The sequence below is a fragment of the Macaca nemestrina genome, chromosome 4 (genome assembly GCF_043159975.1).
Source record: "Macaca nemestrina isolate mMacNem1 chromosome 4, mMacNem.hap1, whole genome shotgun sequence".
NCBI classification, from domain to species: domain Eukaryota; kingdom Metazoa; phylum Chordata; class Mammalia; order Primates; family Cercopithecidae; genus Macaca; species Macaca nemestrina.
Window position 1 is genome coordinate 185320572 of NC_092128.1, and position 24755 is coordinate 185345326.

A 24755-nucleotide genomic window follows, 5' to 3' on the forward strand; every position below is an offset into this window, starting at 1 on the left:
TGATTGGTAAATGGCCACGGCACATGTGAAGGGAACAGCAGACCTCAGCAACTCCTGTGACCCTCCGGCCACTGCTGATACCCTCCAGCCACCACTCACTCCCTGTGACCAAGACCGACTCCCTCTGGCCACCGTGCACACCCTCTGGACACCATCCACTCTCTCCAGACACTGCTCACACCCTCCAGCCACCGCCAACTCCTTCCGGCCTCCGATCACACCCTCTGGTCACCGCTCGCTCCCTCCAACGACCACTCACACCCTCCGGCTACTTCTCACTCCCTCCGGCCACCACTCACACCCTCGGTCCAGGTCCCACATCTTCTGATCAGTGCTCACTCCCTCTGGCCACGCCCACACCCTTCAGCCACCACTCACACCCTCTGGCCACCGCTAACACCCTTCGGCCACTGCTCACTCCCTCAAACTATTGTTACTCCCTCCGCCACCCCTCACACCATCTGGCTGTTGCTCACACCCTCCTGCCACTGCCCACTCCTTCCAACCAGAGCTCATTCCCTCTGGCCACCGCTTACACCCTTTGACCACCACTCAAAACCTCCAGCCATGGCTCACACAGTCCGACCACCGCTTATACTATCCTGTCACCGCTTACGCTCTCTGGCCACCGTGGACTCCCTCTGGCCACCGCTCACACTCTCCGGCCACTGCTCACACACTACTGCCACCACTCAGACCCTCTATCCAGGTCTCACGCCCCCAAGCCACCAGTCACTCCCTCCAGCCACCACTAACATGCTATGGCCACCACTCAGACCCTCTGTCCAGGTCTTACACCCTCTGGCCACCAGTCACTCCCTCCGGCCACCACTAACACACTATGGCCACCACTCAGACCCTCCGTCCAGGTCTCACACCCTCTGGCCACCACTCACTCCCTCCGGCCACTGCTCACACCCACTACTTTGCCTGGCCTTGCTCTGCTTTTGAGTTTTGTGTATGACATGAGCTGATGCTAATCTGCTGAGCAACCTGCTCTGACAGAAGAATGCCAAATGCACAGTGCACACAGGAGAGATGACGGTAACGGAGCCTCTGGAATTCAGTGGATGACTTCGATTCACATGACCAGTCAGTGTCCACTCAGACATGCCACACAATGAGGGAAGAAAACGTATTATTTGGAATCAAAGGGCAAGAATACATCAAGCACCAAATGCTACAAAGAAATCATGAAAATATGCCTTAAACGAGTCATTCATAGATTAATTTCTCCGCGTGTGAAAACAAGTCTTGGAAGTAGAAAGGGTGGGTTTGGTTCTGGTCCCTAGGGATAAAAACGTGCAATGACCGCAATTACGCAGTTCTGGGCCGGTACATCTTTACTGAGTGGCTGTTGGTGGCTTTGCACATGAGGTCACATAACTGCTTATCTCATCAGGAATTTTGCAAGACCCCGGAGAGAAAACCAAGTGGACCAGTGGGAAAGACCACACTTGTGAGTTGCTGCTTCTTTTGTTCTTAGTGAAGATCAGAAAGGAGCATGAGGCTGGGCGTGGTGGCCCATGCCTGTAGTCCCCGCACTGTGGGAGGCTAAAGCAGGCACATCATTTGAGGTCAGGAGTTCGAGAGCAGCCTGGCCAACATGGTGAAACCCCGTCTCTACTAAAAATATAAAACTTAACTGGGCGTGGTGGCAGGTGCCTGTGGTCCCAGCTACTGGGAAAGCTGAGGCAGGAGAATCACTTGAACCCGGGAGGCAGAGGCTGCAGTGAGCAGAGATTTCACCACTGCACTCCAGCCTGGGCGACAGAGCGAGACTCCATCTCAAAACAAAAAAAGGAGCTGGAAGGTTGTGCTGGAATCCAATGGAAGGGCGCCTCTTTCGGGCCTGCTGCTGGTGCCGGAACGCAGAGCTCTGAAGGTGTTTGCTGATGTGCAGGTTCCCACACGGGCGGCCAGGGGAGGGTTGGGCTGTCTTCATCACCGCAGGAAAGCAGGTTTGTCCCCTCCCTCTTCAGGTTTTTAGGTCTCTCTGTAAATGAAAACAAAGGTGTTATTGTTTTTAGCACTTCCAGCCATCCGTCCAGCATGGTGACGGAACAGGCACCTGCATTTTGCCCTACAGGAATTGTGAGGCTGTTTTCCACGATGAAGACAAGGTTGGCCTCCCCCTGGGGCTGCCAGCTGTGAGCGGATCCGAGGCAGGCAGGAAAAGCGCCGACCAGCAAAGCATCTGCAGGTCCCATCTCTGCCCTGTGACCATTTCATCACTTCCATAGGAAACTTCTAGGTCTTGGCACTGTGTTCCTAAGTTCTGGTTTGAGTCAGAACAATTTTGTTTTAAGCCCTCAACTAGACAGAGAAAAGTGCTGGATGAAAATGAAGATGAGGCCGCGGGCACGCCACCAACTAGCACACGGGACACTTCCCCGCAAGAGAGTGAGTCCTCGGAAGGCCCTCCCGTTGACATTCCTCACAACGGAACAACTGAAACGCACAGCGGGCCGCTGGAAAGCCTCCTAGGAAAGGCAGTCTCTTCTGAGTCTCCCCTAGGACGTCTGAAGAGGGACTTGGGAAAGGCTGTGTGTGTCTGAGGCAGCGCATCTCACACATGCACTGGTGGGTTGGAGGCAGCGGATGACTAAGGCGTCGTGCAAGGAGCAGGGGCTCCAGGCACCACCGGAGCCAGTGTCACAGACGAGCTCCTCCACCACAGCTTCCCACAGCTTCACCACAATAGGGGAAACTGCCCCCAAGACCCTCCCAGGGCTTCTCAGTGTGCCCTGAAGCCCACGTGCAACAAATTCACCAGGGTCTTCACCCCAGACCTCCCCATCAGACTCTGGAGAAACGCCCTGCAATCTTCACATTTAACAAACAGCCTGAGACAGGCTTCTGCACCCCTAAGTGTGAGATCTGTTGATTCCGCTGTGCAGTGGTGCTGCGGCCACGTCGGGGATCTGATGAGACTCACACTCTGCCCTTGTTAGCCGGGGGTCTCATGCAGGTCGCCTCCACTGTAGTACAGGGAGGGTCACAGCCTCTGTGGCCCAGGATGGTGCTGACAGGGGAGGGGCTGAGGCGGCCCCGTCGTGGCACCGTTGTGAGCGGGCTTCCCAGGCTGATTTTGAACGTTTTTCTCCAGCTCGCCCACGACAGCTGGAAGACATGGCAGTGGGCTTCTCTGCCTTGCGCCTTCAGTGTCTTAAGGAGGACTTTTAGGATCACCGGCTCAGTGCTCAACCCCTGGGGATCTGTGTCCCGTGAATGCCTCCACAGACCCGTGCGGAGGACCAGCTTCTCCTTTCCTGCCCTTTGCCCTCTGCACCCACGACCCTTCTGTGCCCCAGGCTCCCACAGAACCCTGAACAGTGAGGAGGTCTCCCATTCAGCTGTCCATCCTGGTCCTTTCTACAGTGCGGGCACGCTGAGCTGAGCTTTGTACTGAAGAGCACTGTAGGCCACTCAGTGCCCGGTACGAGGCCAGGCTGCCTCTCCCAGCAAGGTGAACAGGAGCAAGCACTTTCCACCAAGCTGGAGCACAGCCCTCGCCACACCCCGGGGGTTGTGACTGTGCTCAGGGCTGCAGGGCAGCAGTGCTGAAGGTGAAACTAGCCCAGGTCTCAGTCCCAGGCCTCGCCCTCTGCCGTGGGCACCGTTCTGTAGTTTCTCAATTAAGGCACAAAATCAATGAGAGCAAAATGGGAATTAACGCCTGAGGCACATTCAGCATCTGATGTCCTTTCTTGGTCAATTGTTTCAAATTAAAGGTTTTTAAGGTCCTTGAGCCTCGGAGACAGAAAGCTGACTGGTGGGTGCCAGAGGCTGGGGAGAAGAGTGGAGTGGGGAGTAACTGCGTGCTTCTAGGGTGCCACGTGTCTTTTGGCAGATGAGAACGCTGGGAAGTGGCAGAGGTGGCGGCTGCACAGCCCTGGGAATGTGCTGATGCTACAGGGTTGTTCGCTTTAAAATGGTGAATTGTATGTTTTATAAATTTCACCTGAATTACGAAAAAAACCGTACTCACTTTGACATCATTGTTAGTTATTGGAAACTACGACTTTAAGCAAAATGATATATAATGAAACCAATTTTTTTCTCATCGACTTTGTAACAAAATTATGTTGCAAGCAAGGACGTTGCTGGAGGGCCTGTGTGCACTGTTTCTCCTAAAGCTGCAGTTTCCAAGATCCCGTCAACCGTACTGAGTGAGGACCTCCTGTGTTTAAAACCATCCCAAGGAGTGGGGTGAGAGACTCTGAGATCGAGCCAGCAAATGTTTCCCCAGCGCCCACATGAGAAAGGCTCTGTGTTCACCTGCCAGGATCCCAGCAAAGCCCTAAGCCTCCTTCTTCCTCCTCCACCGTCTCAGAGCTCCCCTCCATGCCTGGGTCCTGCCAAGCCAGCCTCGCTGTTCGGTGCCCTCCTGTAGGCCCCTCCCACTTCCACCCCTCCCCCTCCAGGACCACCCACCCCTACACTACCAACGCAGAGCTCTCCAAGCCCCTCCTGACTGCAGATGCTGCCTCACATCCCTGGCTCCCAGCGAGGTTCCAGCCCCTCAGCAGTCAGGCAGGGTCCTCTCTCGAACTGTCTCAGCCCCTCGCTCCCTCCCATTTTCTCCCTGCTCCTGGCACACAGGGGCACACCTGACCCATCCCCATCCCAGCAGGGGCTCCTCCTCACTGCCTCCTCCTTTCCCATGTCGTGAGACTCCTTCTTCCTCCCGGCCCCAGCTCCTCTGCCTGCCAGGCTGTACCCACCCAGAGCTGCCCAGGACTAGCTGTGATCTCTGTTTTCAGCACAAGCGTCTGACACCCTGGAGCCACCAAATCACTGCTGCTGAACTGACAACCACTTGGTCACTCCCTGGTTCTTTATGGCAAGACCAGGGTTGCATTTAATGAACCCTAGGGGTCAAAAACCAGGGACAATGTGAGGTGGGGAGGGCGCTGCACCCACCTCCATCTGCTCATGGATCCAGTCCAGGAAGGAGGTGACGCGGGTGTACACCCCGGGCTTGTTCGCCTCAGCGCAGCCGATGCCAAAGCTGGTCGCTCCCACTAACTTCCACAGCCTCCTCTCTTGACACACCAGGGGCCCCCCGCTGTCCCCCTGGGTGACAGGAGAGAAGCAAATGTTGGGGGACAGGCACTGCCATGCGAGGTTGCTTTCTGGGGACAGACTGCCATGCGAGGCTGCTTGCTGTGGAGTTGGGATCCCCTTCATGATGTCACAATGGACCACCCAGGTTACAGAAGAAAACCCACCAGCCCGTCCAGACACAGCATCCCCAAGAGAGGATGTCCCTCGACCCCTTTGGGGTGCTGCCTCCAGCTGTATGTCCCTTCCAGAATGCAGACCCTGACCCTTTGAAGCTCAAGGGCAGCTGGTGAGAGGGAGGGTCCGCCTGGCCAGGGCCCTCAGGTAACCTGTGATCCACCTGGTAGAACTGGAGTCCCACCCACTGCAGCTTTCGGAGGGCCAGATTCACTGCTTCCCTGCCACCTCCCTCCCCTGTGGCCCCCCACAAAGTCAGAATTGGAGGGGAGCAGCACGAGACCCCTCCCGCCACCCAGCACCCACGCAGAGCCAGATCACTGGGTAAACACAGGCCTGGCAGCCAGGAGAAGGAGTGATATCTTGAGCAAATTTCTTCTCCACGCCCTGTAAATTTACTTTTTGTTCTGTCACAGGGAAATGCTGGCAACGGCCTGTCCCAAGGGCTGGGTCACCCTGCCACGGCCCCACCCACCGCTGTGGCCCCGTACCTGGCAGCTGTCCACACCACCCTTCAGGTAGCCCGCGCAGAGCATGGAGGGGGAGATGATGCCACCGTACACATCCCTGTGGTTGCAGATCTTGTTGGAAATCAAAGGGACGGCCGCGTGGTTCAGGACAGGGGAGGCGTCACCTGCTTCAAAGCAAGTGAGGGGAGGCGTGTGAGAAGGAAGCCTGGCTCAAAACACAGAGGGCGCGTGCTGGGACCAGGGGGACGAGGGAACGAGGGAACAAGGGACGAGGGGGGTGCTCCCTGGTGTGATGCAACAGCAGAAAAGGACAGGGCCCTGCCGGTGGGATGAGTAGATTCCCACCGTCTTGAAGCATGTCAAGCCCAGAGCTTGCCCACCTGTTAGGTGGCTGCAAGGGGCCACTCTGCTTCAAGGCAGGGCCACCGACTCTCCTAAAGTGTCCAAAGTGGAGGGGGGGGGCAACAGTGGCCAAGGCACCTCCCCAGGGCACCAGCCCAATCAGCCATCAGAACACCCCAAGTTATGGGAGGGAAACTGAGGCTCAGGAAGGTCACTCAGCATCTTTGTGAACTCTGGGGTGGTCAGCAGAAAAATGTCCCCCAAAGACATTCTCACCCCAATCCCCAGAAGCTATGACTGTGTCACCTTACAGGGCAAATGGGACATCGCAGGTTCATTGAGGCACAGGCCTTGAGCGGGGAGATGATCCTGAGTAAGAGGGTGGACCCAACGAAGTCACAGGGGTCTTTGGAGGAGCCAGAGGAGAAGCCGTGACGACAGAGCAGGGACCAGAGTCAGAGAGTCAGAGAGAGATTAGAAGATGTGGCACTGCTGACCTGGAAGACCAAGGAGGGGCACGAGCCAAGCAGTGCGGGCAGAGCGCAGATGCTGGGAAAGGCAGGAGGCAGGTTCCCCGAGGGCCTCCAGGAGAAGCCAGCCCAGCCCACACTTGACACCAGCGCCCTGAGACTGAGTTTGGACCTGTGACCTTCCTAACTATGAGATGATACCTTTGTGTCATTTTAAGCCACGAATTTGGGGTCGTTTGTTGCAACAGTCACAGGAGATTCAATCCACCTGCAGTGGGCCAAGCACACCCCCGACACGGAGCGATGGACCCCTCCAGCCTAGCTGGTTCATGTGACCCAGGCATCTTGATGTTTTAAAGACTCCATAGATTTCATGGAGACAACAAAATCCCACAATGACAGGACCCTGAGGGGCTGCTCTGAGGAGCACATGGTATCACAAGACACTCAGCTTCCTGCCCGGAACATGGCGAAACAGCTCAACGCATTATGGGAGAAGATTCCAGCCCAGGCTGGGGCTGAAGCCGCATCAGGACAGGGGCTCGCTGGACCTTTTGTGCTGGACAGAGCAGATTGTCAGCGAGAAGCAAATCTGCAGCAGGATGGAGAATCTCCTGGGAGGAGGAAGCTGTTGCACAGCCTCCTCTTCAGAGCCCAGTGTCATTAGAATGACTCTGGTGGGCTGAGTGGTCCTGAATGAGACCCCACCACGAGAGGAAGGGGAGCAAAGATTGGTCTCCCAGCTCCCACCACACACCAGGAGTGCTGGTTCTGATGAAGCTGGAAGGGCCCTGGACCAGCCGCACTGGCTCAGAGCTGGGCCTGGGCCACGTGGGTGGGCTGGAAACTACAGAGAGCTCTGAGTGCCCTCGGCCAGCTGAGCAGCACTGCCAGTGAGCGGGGGGTAAGTAGGCCCCGCAGACTCGAAGCATCCGGCTCAGCCCCTGCGTGCCTTCAGCGGGGCGAGGGGCTCAAGTGATCGGTGTTGAGAGGAAAACACTGAACTTCCTGTGTTGGGCTGAACTGTGGGCCCCTCCAAAATATGCCTACCTGCCACTATGGAGCCCAACCTTATTTGGAATAGGGTCTTTGCAGATGTAATTAACGTAAGAATCTCAACATGAGATCTCCCTGCATTTAGGGTGGACCCTAAATCCAACGACTTGGTATTCTTATAAGACACAGAAGAGGGAAGTTTGAGATACAGAGACACAGGGGACAAAGCCACAGGAGGACGGACGCTGAGGCTGGAGATCCAGCTACAAGCACAGGAACGCCGGTGCAGCTGCAGCCACCAGAACCCAAGGAAATGGGTCAGAGCCTCCAGGAAAACCACCCTACAGACACCACAGTTGGGTGTGGAAATAAATCTCCACATTTTCTTTTTTTGTTGTTGTTGTTCTTTTTTGTTTTTTGTTTTTTTAAACACAAAGTCTCACTCTGTCACTCAGGATGGAATATGGTGGCATGATCACAGCTCAGTGTAGCTTAGAATTCCTGGACTCAAGCAATCCCACCCCAGCCTCCTGAGTAGCTGGGACCACTGTGTCAGGCTAATGTTTGTTTGTTTGTTTGTTTGTTGTTTGTTTGTTTTGAGATGGAGTCTTGCTCTATCACCCAGACTGGAATGGAATGGCGTGATCTTGGCTCACTGCAACCTCTGCCTCCTGGGTTCAAGTGATTCTACAGCCTCAGTCTCCTGAATAGCTGGGATTACAGGTATGTGCCACCACACCTGGCTAATTTTTATATTTTTAGTAGAGACAGGGTTTCACCATGTTGGCCAGGCTGGTCTCAAACTCCTGACCTCAAGTGATCCACTTGCCTCGGCCTCCCAAAGTGCTGGGATTATAGGCATGAGTCACTGCACCCGGCCCAGGCTAATTTTTTATAGAGACAGGGTCTTGCCATGTTGCCCAGGTTGGTCTCAAACTCCTGGGCTCAAGCAATCCTCCTGCCTTGGCCTCCCAAAGTCCTGGGATTATAGGTGCATGCCACCATGCCTGGCTAATTTCTGTATTTTTTGTAGAGACGACGCCTCTCTATGTTGCCCAGGCTGGTCTCAAACTAATGGCCTCAAGGGATCCCATAGACTTGGCCTCCCAAAGTGCTGGGACTACAGGTGTGAGCGAACACACCTGGCCAATTTCCATCGTTTTGAGCCACCCAGACTGTGAGAATTTGTTACAGCAGCCACAGAAAATGAATCCTCTTCCTACTAACAAAGAAAGTGATTGATAGAAAAACCTAAGACTTGTGACCGGCTCTGTGCCCACACTAAGGAAAGGCGCCCAGGCTTCACTTGCATGGACTATGGTTACTGCCACTCCTGCTTCCCTTATTATTACAGCGATCTCATCTGCTGCTGCTTCCACTTGCTCTTTGTAGGATGAAAGAACACATCTTCCAAAGTCCCACAAGGCAAAGAGTCTTCACAAACACAAATCTTTGAGTTCTGAATGAAGCCTGGGAGTGTTGTCTAGGTGGGCTCTGTATGTCCTCAGTTAACGAGGCTGGGGGTCTGGGCAGGGGAAGGGAAACACCTGCTGTGTTTAAGAAGGTCTAACTCTCTCCTGAGAAGGTCTGCAGTGTCATGTTGTCCCCATAACAATGGAACCGTGACTCCTGACCCACAGCTCCTCGGCTGACTGTGTCCTGAGCAGTTGACACACACTCCCTGGCCGGCGTATCTGGGCAACCCATGGGAACATCACATTGGAACATTGGGGGAGCCCCCTCCACAGCCCTCTGGGTTCTGGGCTCCTGGGCTCAGAATCTTGGCTTCAGCCCACTGACCTCCATCCTCTGTGGCCCCCCATCCTGACGTCCAGCACACTTTTCCATCAGGGAAGTTCTCTTCAGAGTTGGGCAGGCACACAGGCTGGATCATCTCTGTTTGAAAGAAACAGTAGTTCTCAACTCAGTTGAAGCAGGAGTCCAAGAAAACCATCTCATCTGTGCTTCTGCCTCGGAGGAGCACGAACTATCTCACAAGGGAAGGTCAAGCCCTTGGTTACTTGAAAACGATCAGCTCACAGCAGGAGCCCCTTACCCCATCCACCACTCCCAGAGCACTTAAAACTGTAGAACAGCCCTCCACCGTGGCAGGGTGAGGGAGCCTAGACCAGGGTCAGCACACCTCTTGTGGAAAGGGCTGAATAGTCAATGTTTTGGGCTTCGTAGGCTGTGCGGTCTCTATGGCTGCCATTGGAGCATGAAGACAGCCCCAGGTGATAGGTACCCACATAGGTGTGACTGTGTCCAATAAAATGTCTATTTACCAAAACACGATGGGGCAGACCTGGCCCTCAGGCCAGCACGTGCCCACTCCTGGTCTAGATGTACATGTGTTGCTTATAGAACACGGCTCCATGAATATTGCTACGGTTCCTGGGACATCTGGAGATGACAAGTTTGCCTGTGTATAGAGCTGGGTCCTGTGGGCCTCCCCCAAAGCCAGAGTGCTCTGCACATACCTCAGGCTTTCATGTGAACACACCCTAAGGTTCCCCCAAGCTTTTCTGTGCAGCACAGTAATGGAGAGGTAGAGAAAGAATGAAAGAACTCACTTGAATTTTTGTCAAAGAACAAGTGCTGGCACCTCATTTCCTGTAACCAATATCATTAATAATAGTTGGCAAACTGGCACCACCACAACCATTTTCCTGCCTCTCTGGAAATGTTTGTTTTCGGGCATTACGTGTCCATGAGATGGATGCAGTAATGACTCTGCCAAGTAGAGCCTGCAGCTGGTCTCAGGCCAGGATTCTGCTCCAATAAGAGGGAATTCACCTATTTATTATGCTCTCCCTGTTTACTTGAGAAGGAGAAAGGGCTTTAATTTATTTGGGAGTAGTCTCCTAGTACTTTGTTTGCATCTACGAGATGTTTGCAAGTTTTATCAGGTGTGTCTCTTCTGGCATTTTCGTAATGTCCAGAAGGCAGGGCTTGACTTTTTCAAGAAACAGGGTGTTTAGGAGCTGCTGGTAGGGAGAGAACTTTTCTGTACTTCCAGGGGGCTGAGGGTGCCCAGCATCTTTCAGCCTGTAAAGAAATGAGAGGGTGCCACCACACCACCTGGCCAGCCTGGGAGGTTCTGTTTCTCAACCGAGATGGCCCCTCTACTTGGAGAAAACAGGCAGGCGGGTGGCACTGGCGGAGGCGACGCATCCCCACTAGGCATCTGGACAGGGAAGGGCTCTTTGTCCCTACAGATGGATGACTCTCTTCCACCACCTAGAGGCCCCAGGTGGTCTGGCCTCAAGAAGCTCTTCCTGCCTCCAGGTGGCACCAACAGGGAGAAGGTGGCACCAGACAAAGCATACAGCCCACGAGGGCTCTAAAATTAAGTTATGGTTGGAACCACAACCCACCAATCTACCTGGCAGAGTCATCAGTGCATTCATTCTGTAGGCCAGGATCTACAAACTACATTTAAACAGGGTAACATTGAAAAGGTACGTAGGACTCAAGTCTGCAAACATGATAGCCACATTGTCCAGGATACAACTGAAAATCACATGAAATCACAAGAACTAGGAACATCACAACTTTAATGAGAAAAGATAATCAACTGATGCCAACACCAACATGAATCAGGAGTTGGAATTATTAATATCTGACAAGGATTATAAAGCGGCCATCATAAGACTGCTTCATTGAGCAATTGCAAATCCTCTTGAAACAAAGGAAGCGCCACAGAACCACATAGAGACCCAGATGTACCATTGAACGTGAGCGGCCCAGTCAGCTTCATGAGGGCGATGTCATTCCCCAGCCTCTTTGGCTTGTACTTGCTGTGGTAGACAATCTTCTCCACCAAGTGGGATGGGGCTGGATTGTCCAGCAGGGAAACTAGACCCACCTGGATGGTCCATGACTTCGGGAGGTACAAGCTGAAATGAGAAGAGCAAGAGGTGAAGCACAGGAAAAGTCTGACCACTGAACTCATTGACTTCAGGTGTCTTGAAAACCTAGGAAGATGGTGGGAGAGGTTATCAGGCAAGAGGTGGTCCCATCGCCCTGCTTGTTTATGCTGTATACGTAACTGCACTCTCATGCCCTGCAGAAACACAGACCCACACCCCATGTGTTTCCCAGACAGGCCTCACTCTCAGCACCTCCGAGGTCTTCGTGGCATTTGAGGGCTGAACTCAACGTTGCTCACTGCAAGGAGTCTATCAGGGCCCATTCTTCTTCAAACAGCAACAAAATCGGGGGTAAAAATATCAGGGAGAATCATTGTGTTTGGAAGTCTTTTCTGCAGTTTTCTTGCACTCTAAGCTCCTGAGATTTTAAGAAGAAGAGACCCAGTACCTGGCCCCCAACATATTCCCTCTAGCCTCCCTCACTACCATCTCACCCTGTCTCTGCCATAACATGGTCCACTGGAATTAGCTACAGGAAGGTCTAGGTCCTTTCACTTTTGTGGGTTTCCTCCAGCACAAGAGCTTCCTTCCTCCTCTGTCTGTCCTTTCTGTAGGAGCTACAATCCTGAAAACAAGCTCAAGGTCACCAGTCACCACCAGCCAATGATGATGGTCCACAGTGAGGCTGGAGGCACCTCTCACCTCTCCAACTGGACATTACTTGGGGGTTGGTCTCTCTCTCTTCCCTCTGGACCTGCTTCTCACCACCCAAAGCAGCCCCGCCCCGACATGACCCAGAAGTGAACAGGGGTCTGGGAAGAAGGTCAGCAGCACTCACTCGTAAACACAGTGTGCAGCAGTGACGATCCACAGGGGCGTGATGACAGAGCCCCCGCACAGGTGGTAGCCCTGGAACTGAAGGCTGGCCTGCCAGGGCCACTGCGAGAGCGAGGACATGTTTCCACCCACGATGCGTGAGCTGTAGCCCCTTCTATGACCACAGGCTACAGAAGGGAACAAGGGCTTGTGGCTCCACCCTGCAGACTTCTTTGGGGGACATGGTGTCACCACCACGCACCTGCTCCTCTCTCCCCACCCTCACTGCCCCCCACCCTCCCAGAGCTCACAGCAGCTGTAAGACAAGTGCTGCAAGGGGGAGCTCAGCAGGGGAGGCTCTTGGGGAGACCTGAGGATGGTAGGTGCTGTGGGGGATGTGGTGGGAAAAGCATCTGCCCTACTTGGTCAGTGCCTAGCGTTGGCAGTGCCACTCCCCATCCTGTTCCCCCAGTGATGACAACACCCTGGGATGTCAGGAGCAGGCAGGAACCTTCTGCAGCCCCCTCCTCACGGCCGCAGGTGTACACACCTCCCTGACTGCTCCAGACTCCACCCTTGTGGTGTGAACACTCCCCTCTGCCAGGAATGAGGGGTACTGCCCGAGGCCTGGAGTGAGCACTGTGCACGTGTAAGGAGGAAATGGGTACTAAGTCAGGGACTCAAGGCTCTACAGAGCGATGGGACATCATGGGCCTTGGTCCTGTCTGCTGCTAATGAGTTGCTCTGGCTGTCTCCCCCACCTGACAGGTGAGGCCAACAGGTGAGGATGACACTGCTCCCCTCGTCCGGCAGGTAGGGGTACACAGAGTTCCCACCTGGCACCCAAGGGGAAGCGACACAGAGCCCCATGGGAGAGAGGACTCAGCGGGCAAGGAGATAGGACTCAGCGTGTGCTTGCTTCCCCCAGACCCCTGCCTTTCTAGAACTCTTACCTGTGCACTGCAAGGTAACCACGTGGCCAGAGGCACATCCTTCCCTAAAGCGAAGAAAAAGTAGGCTCCGTGAAAAATGCCCCAGGTCTGTGAAAGGAACACTCTTAAAAACTTAATCTTAGGGTAACAGAAAAATAAATTCTATTTCCCCCTCTCTTGAATATAGATTACAGTTTTAGTCTATGTTAAAAAAAATGAGGATGAGGTCACACAATTCATTCCAAAACACTCGACTGACAGTGAAGTATTGTGTATGCAACGGGCTGTTCTGTATTTCTAAGCTTTAGATAGCTAGTGATAAAGGATGTATAAGGAGATATATTCTATCAACATATCACGCTGTCATTGCGTGGCGATTCAGCCCAATGTTCTCCACCTCCTGGTCCCTGGGGACACAAGAGTGCCCAAGGGACAGCGTGGCAAGCTCTCCAGGACTCCTTGTAGCCTGGGTTCACACACCTGGCAGAGGACTCCTCCCCAGAGCAACAAAGTGTGATTGCCCCAAAACTGACAGTCCTACCCCCATCCCCACACACAGGTGGAGACCTGGGTGGGTGCTTTTCTTATAGTGAAGGGAAAAGGATCCCAAAATCTTTGTAATGTTTTCTGCCTTTTGAGCCCCAGCTCATCATGCAAGAGAAAGCTAGTGTCACCAGACTGTGGATTTAGCACCCAAGACATGAGCTGTCCCTCCAGACTGCATGTGGGTCCCAGGTGCTTATTCATCCCCGATGGACAGACCAACAAGCCTGTCATTCCCAGAGCAGAAAATGAGCATCTTAGGGTTTGGGCCAAGGTGTCAGGAAGATAATATGGAATTGGATTCAGAACTCTTGGCTGTATCTGCTATGTACCGTCTAACCTGGGACAAGGCAGGTGATCCCTGTAGGTTTCAGCTACCTGATGGTTATTTAAGGACACCTGGTTTTACCTTCCCCATGAGTTGTTGGGGAAAACATGTAAATTAAAGAATGAATGCTAAAATATTTAGTAAACAAAGAAGGATAAATTTCTATCTTAATTTCTGTTTTTCTTCCTTTTACCTTCCCTCTTTTCCTTCCTTCCTTCCTTCCTTCCTTCCTTCCTTCCTTCCTTCCTTCCTTCCTCCCTCCCTTCCTTCTTTCCTTCCTGTCTTCTTTCCTTCCTTTCTTCCTTCCTTCTTCCCTCTCTTCCTCCCTCCCTCCCTTCCTTCCTTCCTTCGTTCCTTCCTTCCTTCCTTCTTCCATCTCTTCCTCCCTTCCTTCCTTCCTTCCTTCCTTCCTTCCTTCTTTCCTTCCTTCCTTCCTTCCTCCCTCCCTCCCTCCCTTCCTCTTTTCCTCCCCACCCCCATTCTTTCTTGCCTGCTTTCATTCCCCACACACACCCAGAGTGCCTGTCATGTGACAGTACCTTGGTCACACACACAGCACTGTTACCCTTCTACTCTATTTCCTTCCCTTTCTTCGTTGGGCCATACTTGCCCAGTTGGGTCCAGGTTCTCACATCCCCAGCCTGGTGCATCCACCAGTCTCACCAAGGTGGCCAACTCCCACCTTCCATCTGAGATAATACACGTATGCTTCTTACGTCCTTGTGGAGTTGAGAACAGTATCACAAATCCAGCAGGTGACTCAATACCCATGCAGACAATAGCATCGCCTGACCACCTACCTCACATATACCGAGTGGTGTAACGCAGTCACCTTGTCGTCTGGCAAGAGGTGATTGATGGACACAAACTCCTCGCGGAACTGCCCCTCCAGCGAGCTCACTCTGAGGTTATCTGAACTTACATAGCTGCAAGTACATCGGAAACACAGACCCAATGTGGTAAATTTACCCTTTGAAGCATTCAGCCTATGTGCGAGTCACAATATGACAGGGATTGTACCTGGGGGATGTCATTTTGTCCCCCCAAACCCGTCAAAGGCTTCCTTTTGCCAAGAGAATGAAGTTCACTCACCCTGGCAAGGCATTCATTCCAGGCCTGCTCTGTTCCGGGATGACCCCCGCTTCTGGCCTGCACCTGACGGCCCTGTCCACCCACCCTGGGCTGCAGCCACACAGTGAGTGACCACCTCCTGATGTCCCTGGATGGGTCACTCTTTGCACATTCCAGTGAACTGCCCTTTGCTTGGCCTGAAGCAAGTCCAGAGGGGAGGTGAGCACAGAAATAGGCACAGTATTGTCGGGGAACACCCAAGCAGGGACACCAAGCTCCCCATGAACAATGAGTTGGAGGAACAGGAGAGACATTTCTTATCTGCCCAGGACCAGCGTGGGGCCCCACTGGAAGAGATGAACACATACAACAAAGTGATTCCACGAACACCAGAGCCCAGCTCATGTTCACAGTGCCAGGACACAGGTCTTCTGGAGAACAGTGGAGAAAGTGGTGCAACTTTTTAAAAAAGAATCAAATGTTTGGAGAGTCACAAGATGGAAGATGGTGAATAAACAGCCATGTTCTCCTTTCTTTGTGAAATGAACAAAACATAGTGCAGTAGCTTGTTGTCATGGCGAACACACCAGCTTATCAGTAGGATTTCTTCAGCTTACTGTAAATGCTATGGGATGTGTACGTAGAATAGAAAGTTCAGTCAGCTTTGAGTTTTGAGGAAAATGTAATCAAGGCAGTTGGCACGACCTTCGCAGGGAAGAGAAATGCCTGACGGGGAAGCTCTTAGCTGTGTGCAGTGTGTGTGTGTGTGTGTGTGTGTGTGTGTGTGTGTGTGTGTACCTCTTCCTCCTTGTCTCTGAGGAGTAATATATAATTCCTGAAGGTGTTAGTGTGGATGATTTTTGCTGTTCTCATTGAACTTGAATTGCAGCTCATTTCTGAATCTCAGTTGGTGTGGAGGGAGAAGGAGGCAGACCTCAGGGCTGGAGGCTGGAGAGCATTTTGGCTTCCACCGGCTTTGGGGAAAGAGAGCCAAGAATATGATGCATGGAATTTGAAAACTGAGACTGGAGGACTCAGGGAAGTGTGGCTTTAATGACCCCATCTACTTGAGGGCAAAGCAGAATGCAGCCTGCTTGTTTTGAGCGCTGAGACTTGAGAGCAAAGGGGAGTAAGGAGGCTGCTAGGGGAGCCTGTGGAAGTACAGCGGCTGTAGGAAGTCAGAAGAAAGGGGCCAGGGAAGAGAAGGAGGCCCATGCCTGGGCCAAAAATGTGTCACCCCAGTGCAAAAAATCATGTAGGCAACACAAACACTAAAAAGTGAACAGTCAGCTGTTATAGTTTTTTGTTCTACATGTTGCTAAACAACTGTTTTGGATGATTTTGTCTTCACTAAATTTCTGACTTTCAACAATTGGTTCTGTGGGGTTCTTGGGGAAGCATGCGTGGACACCAGGACCAAGCATGAAAGTGTCCAGGAAGCTACTCTAGGAGCTGCAAGCTGAGGAGCTGGAGGGTTTTTTGGTTTTGTTTTTGTTTTTTTGTTTTTCACTGTGAAGCTTTTTATTGCATGTGTGCAGCTCCGATCCTGGCCTGGCCCTGAGAACCCCCAAACATGCCACTTCCCATGTGCCTTGAGCAAGTCACTTAGCCTGTCTGGCCTTGGTTTGCTTGCCTGTGAAGTGAGGATGATATCGGGCATCCTAAGGTGGCTGCGAGGATGGAATCTGAGAGCGTTAAAGCACCCAATAGTGCCCAACTAAACGGTAGTTGTCTTTCCTCATTGTTATCCTCTCTGTGTTTTGCCCATGGGTTGGAAATGCTCTTTAACTTACCTTGGGAAACCCAGCTGGGCACAGGCAACATTTGCGTAATGACCCTTCCAGTCATCGGAGCACATGGTCTTCCACGAAGCAGCTGTGAACACCTGGAGCACGGCATTCCGACCGCTCACGCGGACTGGCCGATGTGCAGAGAGAAAGGCTCATTAGTGGCAGGTGGAACCCTGAGGCCGCAGGCCGGGGTTTCTCCACAGCCAGCTCAAACCCCTCCTCTGCCACATCTGACCCACTTCTTGTCCACAGCAGCCTCCCCATCACAGAGCAGGGACTCTGGACCCCTGAGACTTCTAGGTGGTCTCATCTTATTGCTTCTGTGGTCTCCCCAAGTGAGGCAGAGCTCCATGGAAGGCCCTCCGTGACCCCCAGTCCAACATGTCTTTGGGCAAATGCCAGTTCAATCCCAGCTGAGGACATGGCCTAAAAATGGCAATGACTTGGACCCATTTTACAGATGGGAAGGGTCAGGGTTGGCTTCTGCTGCTTCCTTCTACTTCCCCGGGGAAGAGCCATGACCTTACCACAGCGGTACTCGTCCTCCCCGTCTCTGCAATCTGAGACTCCGTCACATCGAGCTGTCAGCTCAACACACTTAAAGGATGAGCGACACCTGTACTTCCCAGAGCAGTCGAAGTGGACTGGGAAAGGGAGGAAGGCAGGAATTCACCAACAGCTCTTTCAGAGTGCCACACGAGCAACTGTCCACCTGCCACACGGCACGGAGCTGCCCGTGAATAATGAAACTTGTGTTGAAATTGCATCCCTGTCAGCAGCCTGTTTCCTGAAGCCCAGTTTCTGTTTTGAATTCCAAGGGGTGGGGCTGCTGTGCCCCACTTGGTCTCGCTAAGTGGCCTGGCCCAGGAACCACAACACGAGGTGAATTGAGACTCTGGAGGGCTCAAAGTCAAGAGAGAAACTGCATAGCTGGGGGCCGACCTGCTGAGCCGGCGGAGCAAGGAGTCCTGACTGAGAACTGCTCAGGCCTTCCTGGTTTCTCTTACCGAGGGCAAAAAGTGAACGAGCTGTGGACCACACAGTGGGGCAGGTGGCGAATTAAACTGACCTGTGATTCAGGTATTTGAAAGAAAAATTGTTCCCTATTAGAGACCCTTCATCCAAATGACCCACTTTCTCAAAAGTCACATGCACCTTATTGTAAAAGCAGCTGATGTGCCTGCATTGCTTGAATGGGCCGCTTTGTCTTCTCCCCGCTGCCCCGGTCAGTGCCTCCTTCCCACCTGTGGGATTCTATTTCATCAGCTGCCTTTGGCCACTCCTAACCGGGCAGGTTCCTTGGTGACAAAGCCATGAGCATGGCCAGCAGCCCTTGCTGCACCCCAGACTGGCTTTACATTCATGTGGGCAAATAAAACTTCAAGTCAGCAAACCAAAAGGATGTTTGCCTCCAGTAATTAAGGCTGGGCAGCAGCAAAATGCCGGGGTGAGAGGGAGCGCTCATGAAAGTTTAACTACTTGGCTAGGTATTTGAGATCCTACTAAATAATGAATTGTACTCACTGCCCAGACCAATGGCCAGTGCTAATATCAATGCAATGATCCCAATGACGATGATTGGAAAAAACTTCAATGGCAGCAGTGACAGGATCTGTGCAGCAACGGCATCTGCATCTGAAAACCAGAAAGAGGAAGAGCAGAAAGTCACAGAGCTTGACTTGGAGTGGCATGGAACTTACACATTAGCTATCCATTCCCCCTCCCCTCTTTGCAGAGAAGTCTCAGCCCAAAGAAAGGTGCCTTAATTAGGGAAAGGGCCACCAACCATGGGGCACATTCTTTAGAAGTTCAGTCCTACCTGCTCCACCTCTGACTAGGTTATTCCATGGGGGATGAGGGGATGGTGCTACGGGTTGAATAGTATCCCCCAGAAAGACACGTTGAGGTCTTAACTCTTAGTACCTCAGAATGGCATCTTATTTGGAGATGGACTGGAGAGTCTTTACAAAATCATCTAGTTAAAATGAGGTCATTAGGGTGGGCTCTAATCCAAAGTGACTGTTGTCCTTATAAAAAGGGGAAAACAGCTGGGTGCAGTGGCTCACTCCTGTAATCCCAGCACTTTGGGAGGCTGAAGCATGTGGGTCACTTGAGGTGAGTTTAGACCAGCCTGCCCAACATGGTGAAACCCCATCTCTACTAAAAATACAAAAATTAGCTGGGCATGATGGTGGGCACCTGTAATCCCAACTACTCAGGAGGCTGAGGCACGAGAATCACTTGAACCCAGGAGGCAGAGGTTGCAGTGAGCCGAGATCGCGCCAATGCACTCCAGTCTGGGCAATAAGAGCGAAACTCTGTCTCCAAAAAACAACAACAACAAAAAAATGGGGAAATCAGGACACAGGGACAAACATACATGAAGGGAAGAGGATGGGAGGAGGCACAGGCAGAAGTCAGCCTCATGAAGATGAAGGCAGAGATGGGAGCAATGCATCTACATGCCAAGAAATGCCAAATATTATTGGCAAACCACCAGGAGCTAGGAAGAGGCAGGGCATGGTGCTCCATGGGTTTAAGAGGGAGTATGGCCTTGATGACACCTTGGAATTTGGACTTCCAGCCTCCAGAACTAAGACAACAAATGCCTGTTGTTTTAAGTCACCCAGTTTTGGGGACTTTGTTTCAGCAGTTCTAGGACACTAATATGGAGGGGAAGTAGCATCCCAGTTTCCAAGGCTGTTCCCCTGCAGAGGAGGATATGAAACCCACACAGGGGGCTTGCAGGCAGAGGTAGGGCTGAGATCTCCCAGAGGGGACACAAGGACAAGATGTTGATTTTGTTTGTTTGTTTAAATTTTTTCTTATAGAGATGGGGATCTCACTATGTTGCCCACACTGATATCAAACTCCTGGGCTCTGGTGATTCTCCCCACTCGGCCTTCCAAAGTACTGGGATTACAGGCGTGAGCCACCATGTCCGGCTGAGGACAGGCTGTTGATACACCATTCTCCACAGTTGCTGTGCACAGACACTGACAGCTTTCATTCCAGATCATCTCTTCAAGGTTGTGTGTAGAGCAAACAGCCTTGGAAGATACAGAGAGTGTCTCCCTCCAGAGCAAGAGGCAGCTTTGTTCACTGTCCAGTTTAACAAATGTAATGTCTTCCTCCAGAGCAAAGTTTGCACAGGTCTGCTTTCAGACCATTATAAAGATGAGGGTTCTCTTGACTCTGGGATGTGCAGCAGCAATGCAAACCACTTGCACGTGCAGCATACACGTAGGCTGCTCCACATGCCTCTGTGGGACTGAGAAGGCAAAGGCAGCCAGCACAAACAGGATGCTTGTGCCCCTTGCTGCACTGTGAGGAACAGAGTCCTTTGTCTCTGACCCAGGACTCTCGTGTCTTCCAAAGCACCCATGAAACTGTGGCAGGCTAAATTTTGGCTTGCAAGTAGGGTGACATCTCAGACCCTTTGCAATTCTTGCCTCCAGAACCAGGCAAATCTGGTGGACAATATGTAAGGAGTGTCCAGATGCCTGGACAGAAGTATAAGCCTCTCTGGGCAGCAGAAGAATTCCCACTAGCACTCTTCCCTCCTGGGGAGAGCAGGCCACCTCACATAAATTACTTCATCAATCCTGAAAATGCATGAATACCCAAGTTGTCTTTGTTAAAAATTAGGAAGATTGGAATCCAGAAAGGGGAGAGAAGCCTGCCCAGGGCACACAATTGCCCAGGATGAGACTAGCACCTGCCTCTCTCTTCCTAGTCTTGGACTTGTTGAACCGAGAACTCTCTCATGGAAGAGCTAAAAAGATCTTTCCCTGCCTATCCGTGGAGACTCACAACTTCACCCTCTGGCAATAAGGAGTGTGATTATAAAACGATCAGTATCAGCTGAGGCTGCCTAAGAAAGAAGAGAATTTGAAGACAAAAATGATGAAAAGACGTAGAATGCGAGGAGAAAAGAGTGTGCAGAGGGGAGGGTGAGCGGGAGATGGAGGAAGAGCAGGGAAATAGGAGCTGCACGTCGCAGATGTGGAGGCTGCGAGGAGGACGAGAGACCGTGGCCAGCTCTGTGTTTCAGGCCTGGACAAGCTCAGTGGTTTGTTGAGTCTGCATTCTCCATACCTAGAACAGCAGGGGACACACCGTACGTAGTCCTTGATAAAAATGTGCTAGATGACTGAATGAATGACATCATGATAATGAAGGTGGTTTTAACTCAGGGTCTGAGACCAAGTCCTTCCAGGACAGCCCGTCTGTGGTGGTGAGCGCATAGAAAGGATCCTCGCTCCACCCTCACACCTCAGTCCCCCGCACACTAACGATTCTCCTCTATGAGGATGCCTATCCTCCGTCTTACACTTAGAAATCTTCAGGAACCCCAGGAATGACCTCTTCGCATTCCACCTGCTCTGTATCTAAGTCAGATTTAGAAAATGACCCCAAATTGTCAAGTCAAAGATTGACATTTAATAGAAACGTTGTATCAGTTCCCATTTGCTCTGCTTCTCTGCCAGGCTGCCCTGAGGGCACTGCAGGTGCCCCACGTCTCCTCTGTACTTGGTCCTTGAGGGCATTGCCTGGAATAAACAACAAAATGCACAATATTTCTCCAAAGAAGGAATGCAAGTGGCACACAAGTGTGAAAAAGCTTTCAACTTCTTGACCAGCCTGCCCAACATGGTGAAACCTGCCTCTACTAAAAATACAAAAATTAGCGGGGTGCAGTGGCAGGTGCCTGTAATCCCAGCTACTCAGGAGGCTGAGGCAGGAGAATCACTTGAACCCGGGAGGTGGAGATTGCAGTGCAATCACGCCATTGCACTCCAGCCTGGGTGACAGAGTGAGACTCCATCTCAAGGAAAAAAAAAACAAAACAAAACTTTCGACTTCTTGAGAAATGAAAATGATGAACAATGCAAATTAGACATAACTATGTACAAACTTCACAATGATTCACATGAAGTGAAAGGAAATGGCCCCCCACCTACAGTCACAGGGGTAGAAATTGTATAAACTTCCCGACTGTGTAAACTTAGACACCAGAAAGCTCAAAAACAGATGAAAGTTTTGACCTAGCAGTTCCACTTCTAGGAATTTATCCCAAAATGTCACCATAGATATACACAAATATCGACCCCAAGGACACTTAGAAGAATGGCGCTTATAAGATTGATGCACAGGAAATAGACCAAATTACCCACAAAAAAGAACGGATGAAATAACAAATGAGGTACATACGTAATGGAATACCTATAGGAGGACAAGATGATATAGAAAAGGGGTGGCGAGCTTTTTCTGTAAAGGACCAGATAGTAAATATAGTACTTAAACTTTATGGACCATGTGGTCTGTCCTAACAACCCCACTCTGTTGTTGTGGCATGAAAGCAGCCACAGACGGTATGTGAGCAAATGAGTGTGTCTGTGTTCCAATAAAACTTTATTTACAAAAGCAAGGGGTGGGCCAGATTTGACCCATCAGTCATAGTTTGTCAACATCTAGAAAATATTTAATTATTTACTGCCATAGAAAGGTGAAGGTGATATTGTTAAAATTTTTTAAAAGCCTCAAAATAACACAAATAGTACATGTTACTTTCAAGAGGAAATATAGATATATAGATAGAAAAAGGCAAGAAATTCAATAGTACATTGCTAATAGGATTATCTCTGAGTAATGGTGCCATTGTGGGTAATTTTTTAAAATCTTTTTGATGAACTGTATTTTCTAAATTGTTCTTCTAATGAACAATGCATTGTTCTATTTACAAGGAAAAGTTTTTGTTCCTCCCCACTACTTAGTCATAGCAAAATAATCAAAAAATAAGAGAAAGGAATATTATAATGCTATCAATATTTATATTATTTATATTATAAAATATTAGGAACAACTATAGGTCAAACTATGACCAAATGGCTATGTAAATTGCATATCTACTAATGGAATATTGTGATTCCATAAGAAAAAATTTATAAAAACCTTTTATGGAAAAAAACCCACCTACCTATATCTGTACTGTGCATGAAACCACACATATTAGCAAAAGCAGGAAGAGACTTTGCAGATGTAAAAACCAGGTAAGTTTTGGGGGTCAGGTGATTGCAAGATTTTTTTTTCTTTCATTGACACTTACACTAATTTTGAGCCATATTTTTAAATAGTGTGTCTTTTCAGTTACTTGAAATCTTTTCTCCCACCTCCCATCCTTTCCAAACCTTCTCCAAGCCAATTTTCCAGGTGGTTTAAAAGAAATCATTAGGGTGACCCCCACTCCCGCTTTCTGGAACCTCAGGCAGAGCTCCTGTGGTTCCTCCCCAGAACCAATGGGTCAGGAATCTGCCTGCGTCCAAGCCCCGACTTCCAGAACCAGCAACCCCACAGCTCCCTTTGACCAGTCCTGACCATCTCTGGTCAAAAAGATCCTAGCCATATAGGTTGCTAGAGAGTCCACTGTTTTACCAGGCATTTGTGACTTATTTACAAAACCAACTTTTTTTCTTCAGTTCTTAGGAGCCACTCTGTCATCTGCTGCTCTATTTTAATCTAGGCCTCTAATATCTTTGGCGACATCCAGTTTATCCTGAGTTTTCGGAAGGACTGGTGGCCGCTGCTTCTCAGGACTTCCTGGAGGGCTCAGAGATTTCCTGGCCAGGATCTGACCTCCTTCAAGATTGACAGGGCAATTGTGGAGCCCCAGTCTCTGAAAACCTCCAACAAGGGAAGAAAATACCCATCTCCAGGGAGAGAGCAAGGGGCTTAACCAAACAATCCCCTCTCCAATACCCCTTCTCCCCGAGATTCCGCTGGTCTAAGGAAGACCAGCCTATGGGTGTCAGAACGGCTGGGAAGATACTTCCCCGACAGGGACAGTTAGCCACATTGGTCATCTACATGGGGCATGTGTGGTCAGAAATCACAGGGTCCTCACCTGGGTCTACTTACCTGGTGCAACAGGACTTATTTTCAAATCATCAAGGCCAAAAAGCGATCGGAATGAGAAGGGGGCTTCAGCGGCAGGCGGATCATTTTCCCCCATGGTGACTATTTCAGGACCTCTGACCTCCGGCTCCACCTCCACCTCTATCTCCTTAGCCAAGGAAGAACAGAAAGCATTTGTTCCCCTATTTTCAATTGTAGCATCAGGTGCATCTTGGTCATACGATAAATCTTTGAAATTCGACAGTCTACACAAAGCGCATTCAGTATCGATTAACCGAAAACTCGTCTGGTGAGAATGCATTTTTGTCTGAGCTACCGCAGATAACAGAAAACCTTCTAGAATTAGCAAAAAAAAAAAAAAAAAAAAAGTATGAACTTAATTCTGCTAAGACAACGACTTTCCCGCTGTTTGTCCAACCAATCTTCAAATCGATTGCTTTAGAGAGATTCCCTCTCACCATTTAGAAGTTTCCATATCGTTATTCTTCAGAAGATAAATTACTTTCAAAGCCCTTTCCATTGCTTTTTTGCGACTGTTTTCACCTGTCCCACATAAACGCAATTCTTTCCCTGTGCGTGTGTACACCTACTATAAGCATAAGTTGTTTCGGTACTCACATAATTCCCGAGTCCCAAAAATGTAGATGGCACCACAGAAGAGATAGTAGGCAACAGTATTACTAGCTTTGCATAAACACAGACCTTTCCTGGCTCACACGGGCATGACCTAATTAAGAATGAAAGTATCCAAGCCATCCGGTTCTCGGTCCTTCCCCCACATAGCAAAGTGGGGAGTGGCTTTGGACCCACGGCTTGCATCAAAACAATCCTGGGGCTGTGTTTCCTATGAAAGAATTCCACCTATCACAACGCCAAAGACCAGAGACCTTTCCAAGTCATTCCCAGTAACTCTGAGAGGGCAGAGGAAGTAGAAAAATAGCAGATGGTTCCCATTTAAACTCCAGT

General features: G+C 50.8%; 1 protein-coding gene and 1 long non-coding RNA gene across 5 annotated transcripts; one reads left to right on the top strand and one right to left on the bottom strand.

Moving 5' to 3' along the window:
• Positions 1 to 1121: 1121 nt before the first annotated feature.
• LOC105472586 (transmembrane serine protease 3) lies at positions 1122 to 24654 on the bottom strand. Of its 2 annotated transcripts, none has more exons than XM_011725965.2 (13): positions 24408 to 24654; positions 23793 to 23937; positions 18399 to 18509; positions 17402 to 17518; positions 16878 to 17001; positions 14814 to 14939; positions 13164 to 13207; positions 12233 to 12398; positions 11252 to 11421; positions 9323 to 9418; positions 5736 to 5881; positions 4927 to 5079; positions 1122 to 1996 (listed from the first exon to the last, which is right to left on the bottom strand). In XM_011725965.2, the coding sequence occupies exons 1-13, from the start codon at positions 24606 to 24608 to the stop codon at positions 1979 to 1981; spliced, it is 1617 nt and encodes a 538-aa protein (XP_011724267.2). In that variant the 5' UTR covers positions 24609 to 24654; the 3' UTR covers positions 1122 to 1978. The 2 variants fall into 2 exon arrangements, with proteins under 2 accessions (XP_011724267.2, XP_011724268.2); XM_011725966.2 differs by having other exon boundaries at positions 5736 to 5878; positions 24408 to 24652.
• LOC139363012 (uncharacterized) lies at positions 5257 to 12133 on the top strand. Of its 3 annotated transcripts, none has more exons than XR_011622854.1 (4): positions 5257 to 5391; positions 5661 to 5892; positions 8124 to 8245; positions 12009 to 12133. It is a non-coding gene; the product is annotated as an uncharacterized lncRNA (long non-coding RNA). The 3 variants fall into 3 exon arrangements; XR_011622852.1 differs by lacking the exon at positions 12009 to 12133 and adding an exon at positions 8556 to 8684; XR_011622853.1 differs by lacking the exon at positions 12009 to 12133 and adding an exon at positions 8556 to 8684 and having other exon boundaries at positions 5661 to 5762.
• Positions 24655 to 24755: the final 101 nt, after the last annotated feature.

What these genes read in the sequence shown, in the direction of transcription:
- LOC105472586 (XM_011725965.2), bottom strand. Translation starts at nt 24,608, where the DNA reads ATGCAAGCCGTGGGTCCAAAGCCACTCCCCACTTTGCTATGTGGGGGA. An exon ending in GGTTACCTTGCAGTGCACAG is followed by an intron (nt 12,399 to 13,163) that starts GTAAGAGTTCTA and finishes TCCCTTCTGTAG; the next exon opens with CCTGTGGTCATAGAAGGGGC. An exon ending in TGGGCCGCTCACGTTCAATG is followed by an intron (nt 9,419 to 11,251) that starts GTACATCTGGGT and finishes TCTTTCAAACAG; the next exon opens with AGATGATCCAGCCTGTGTGC.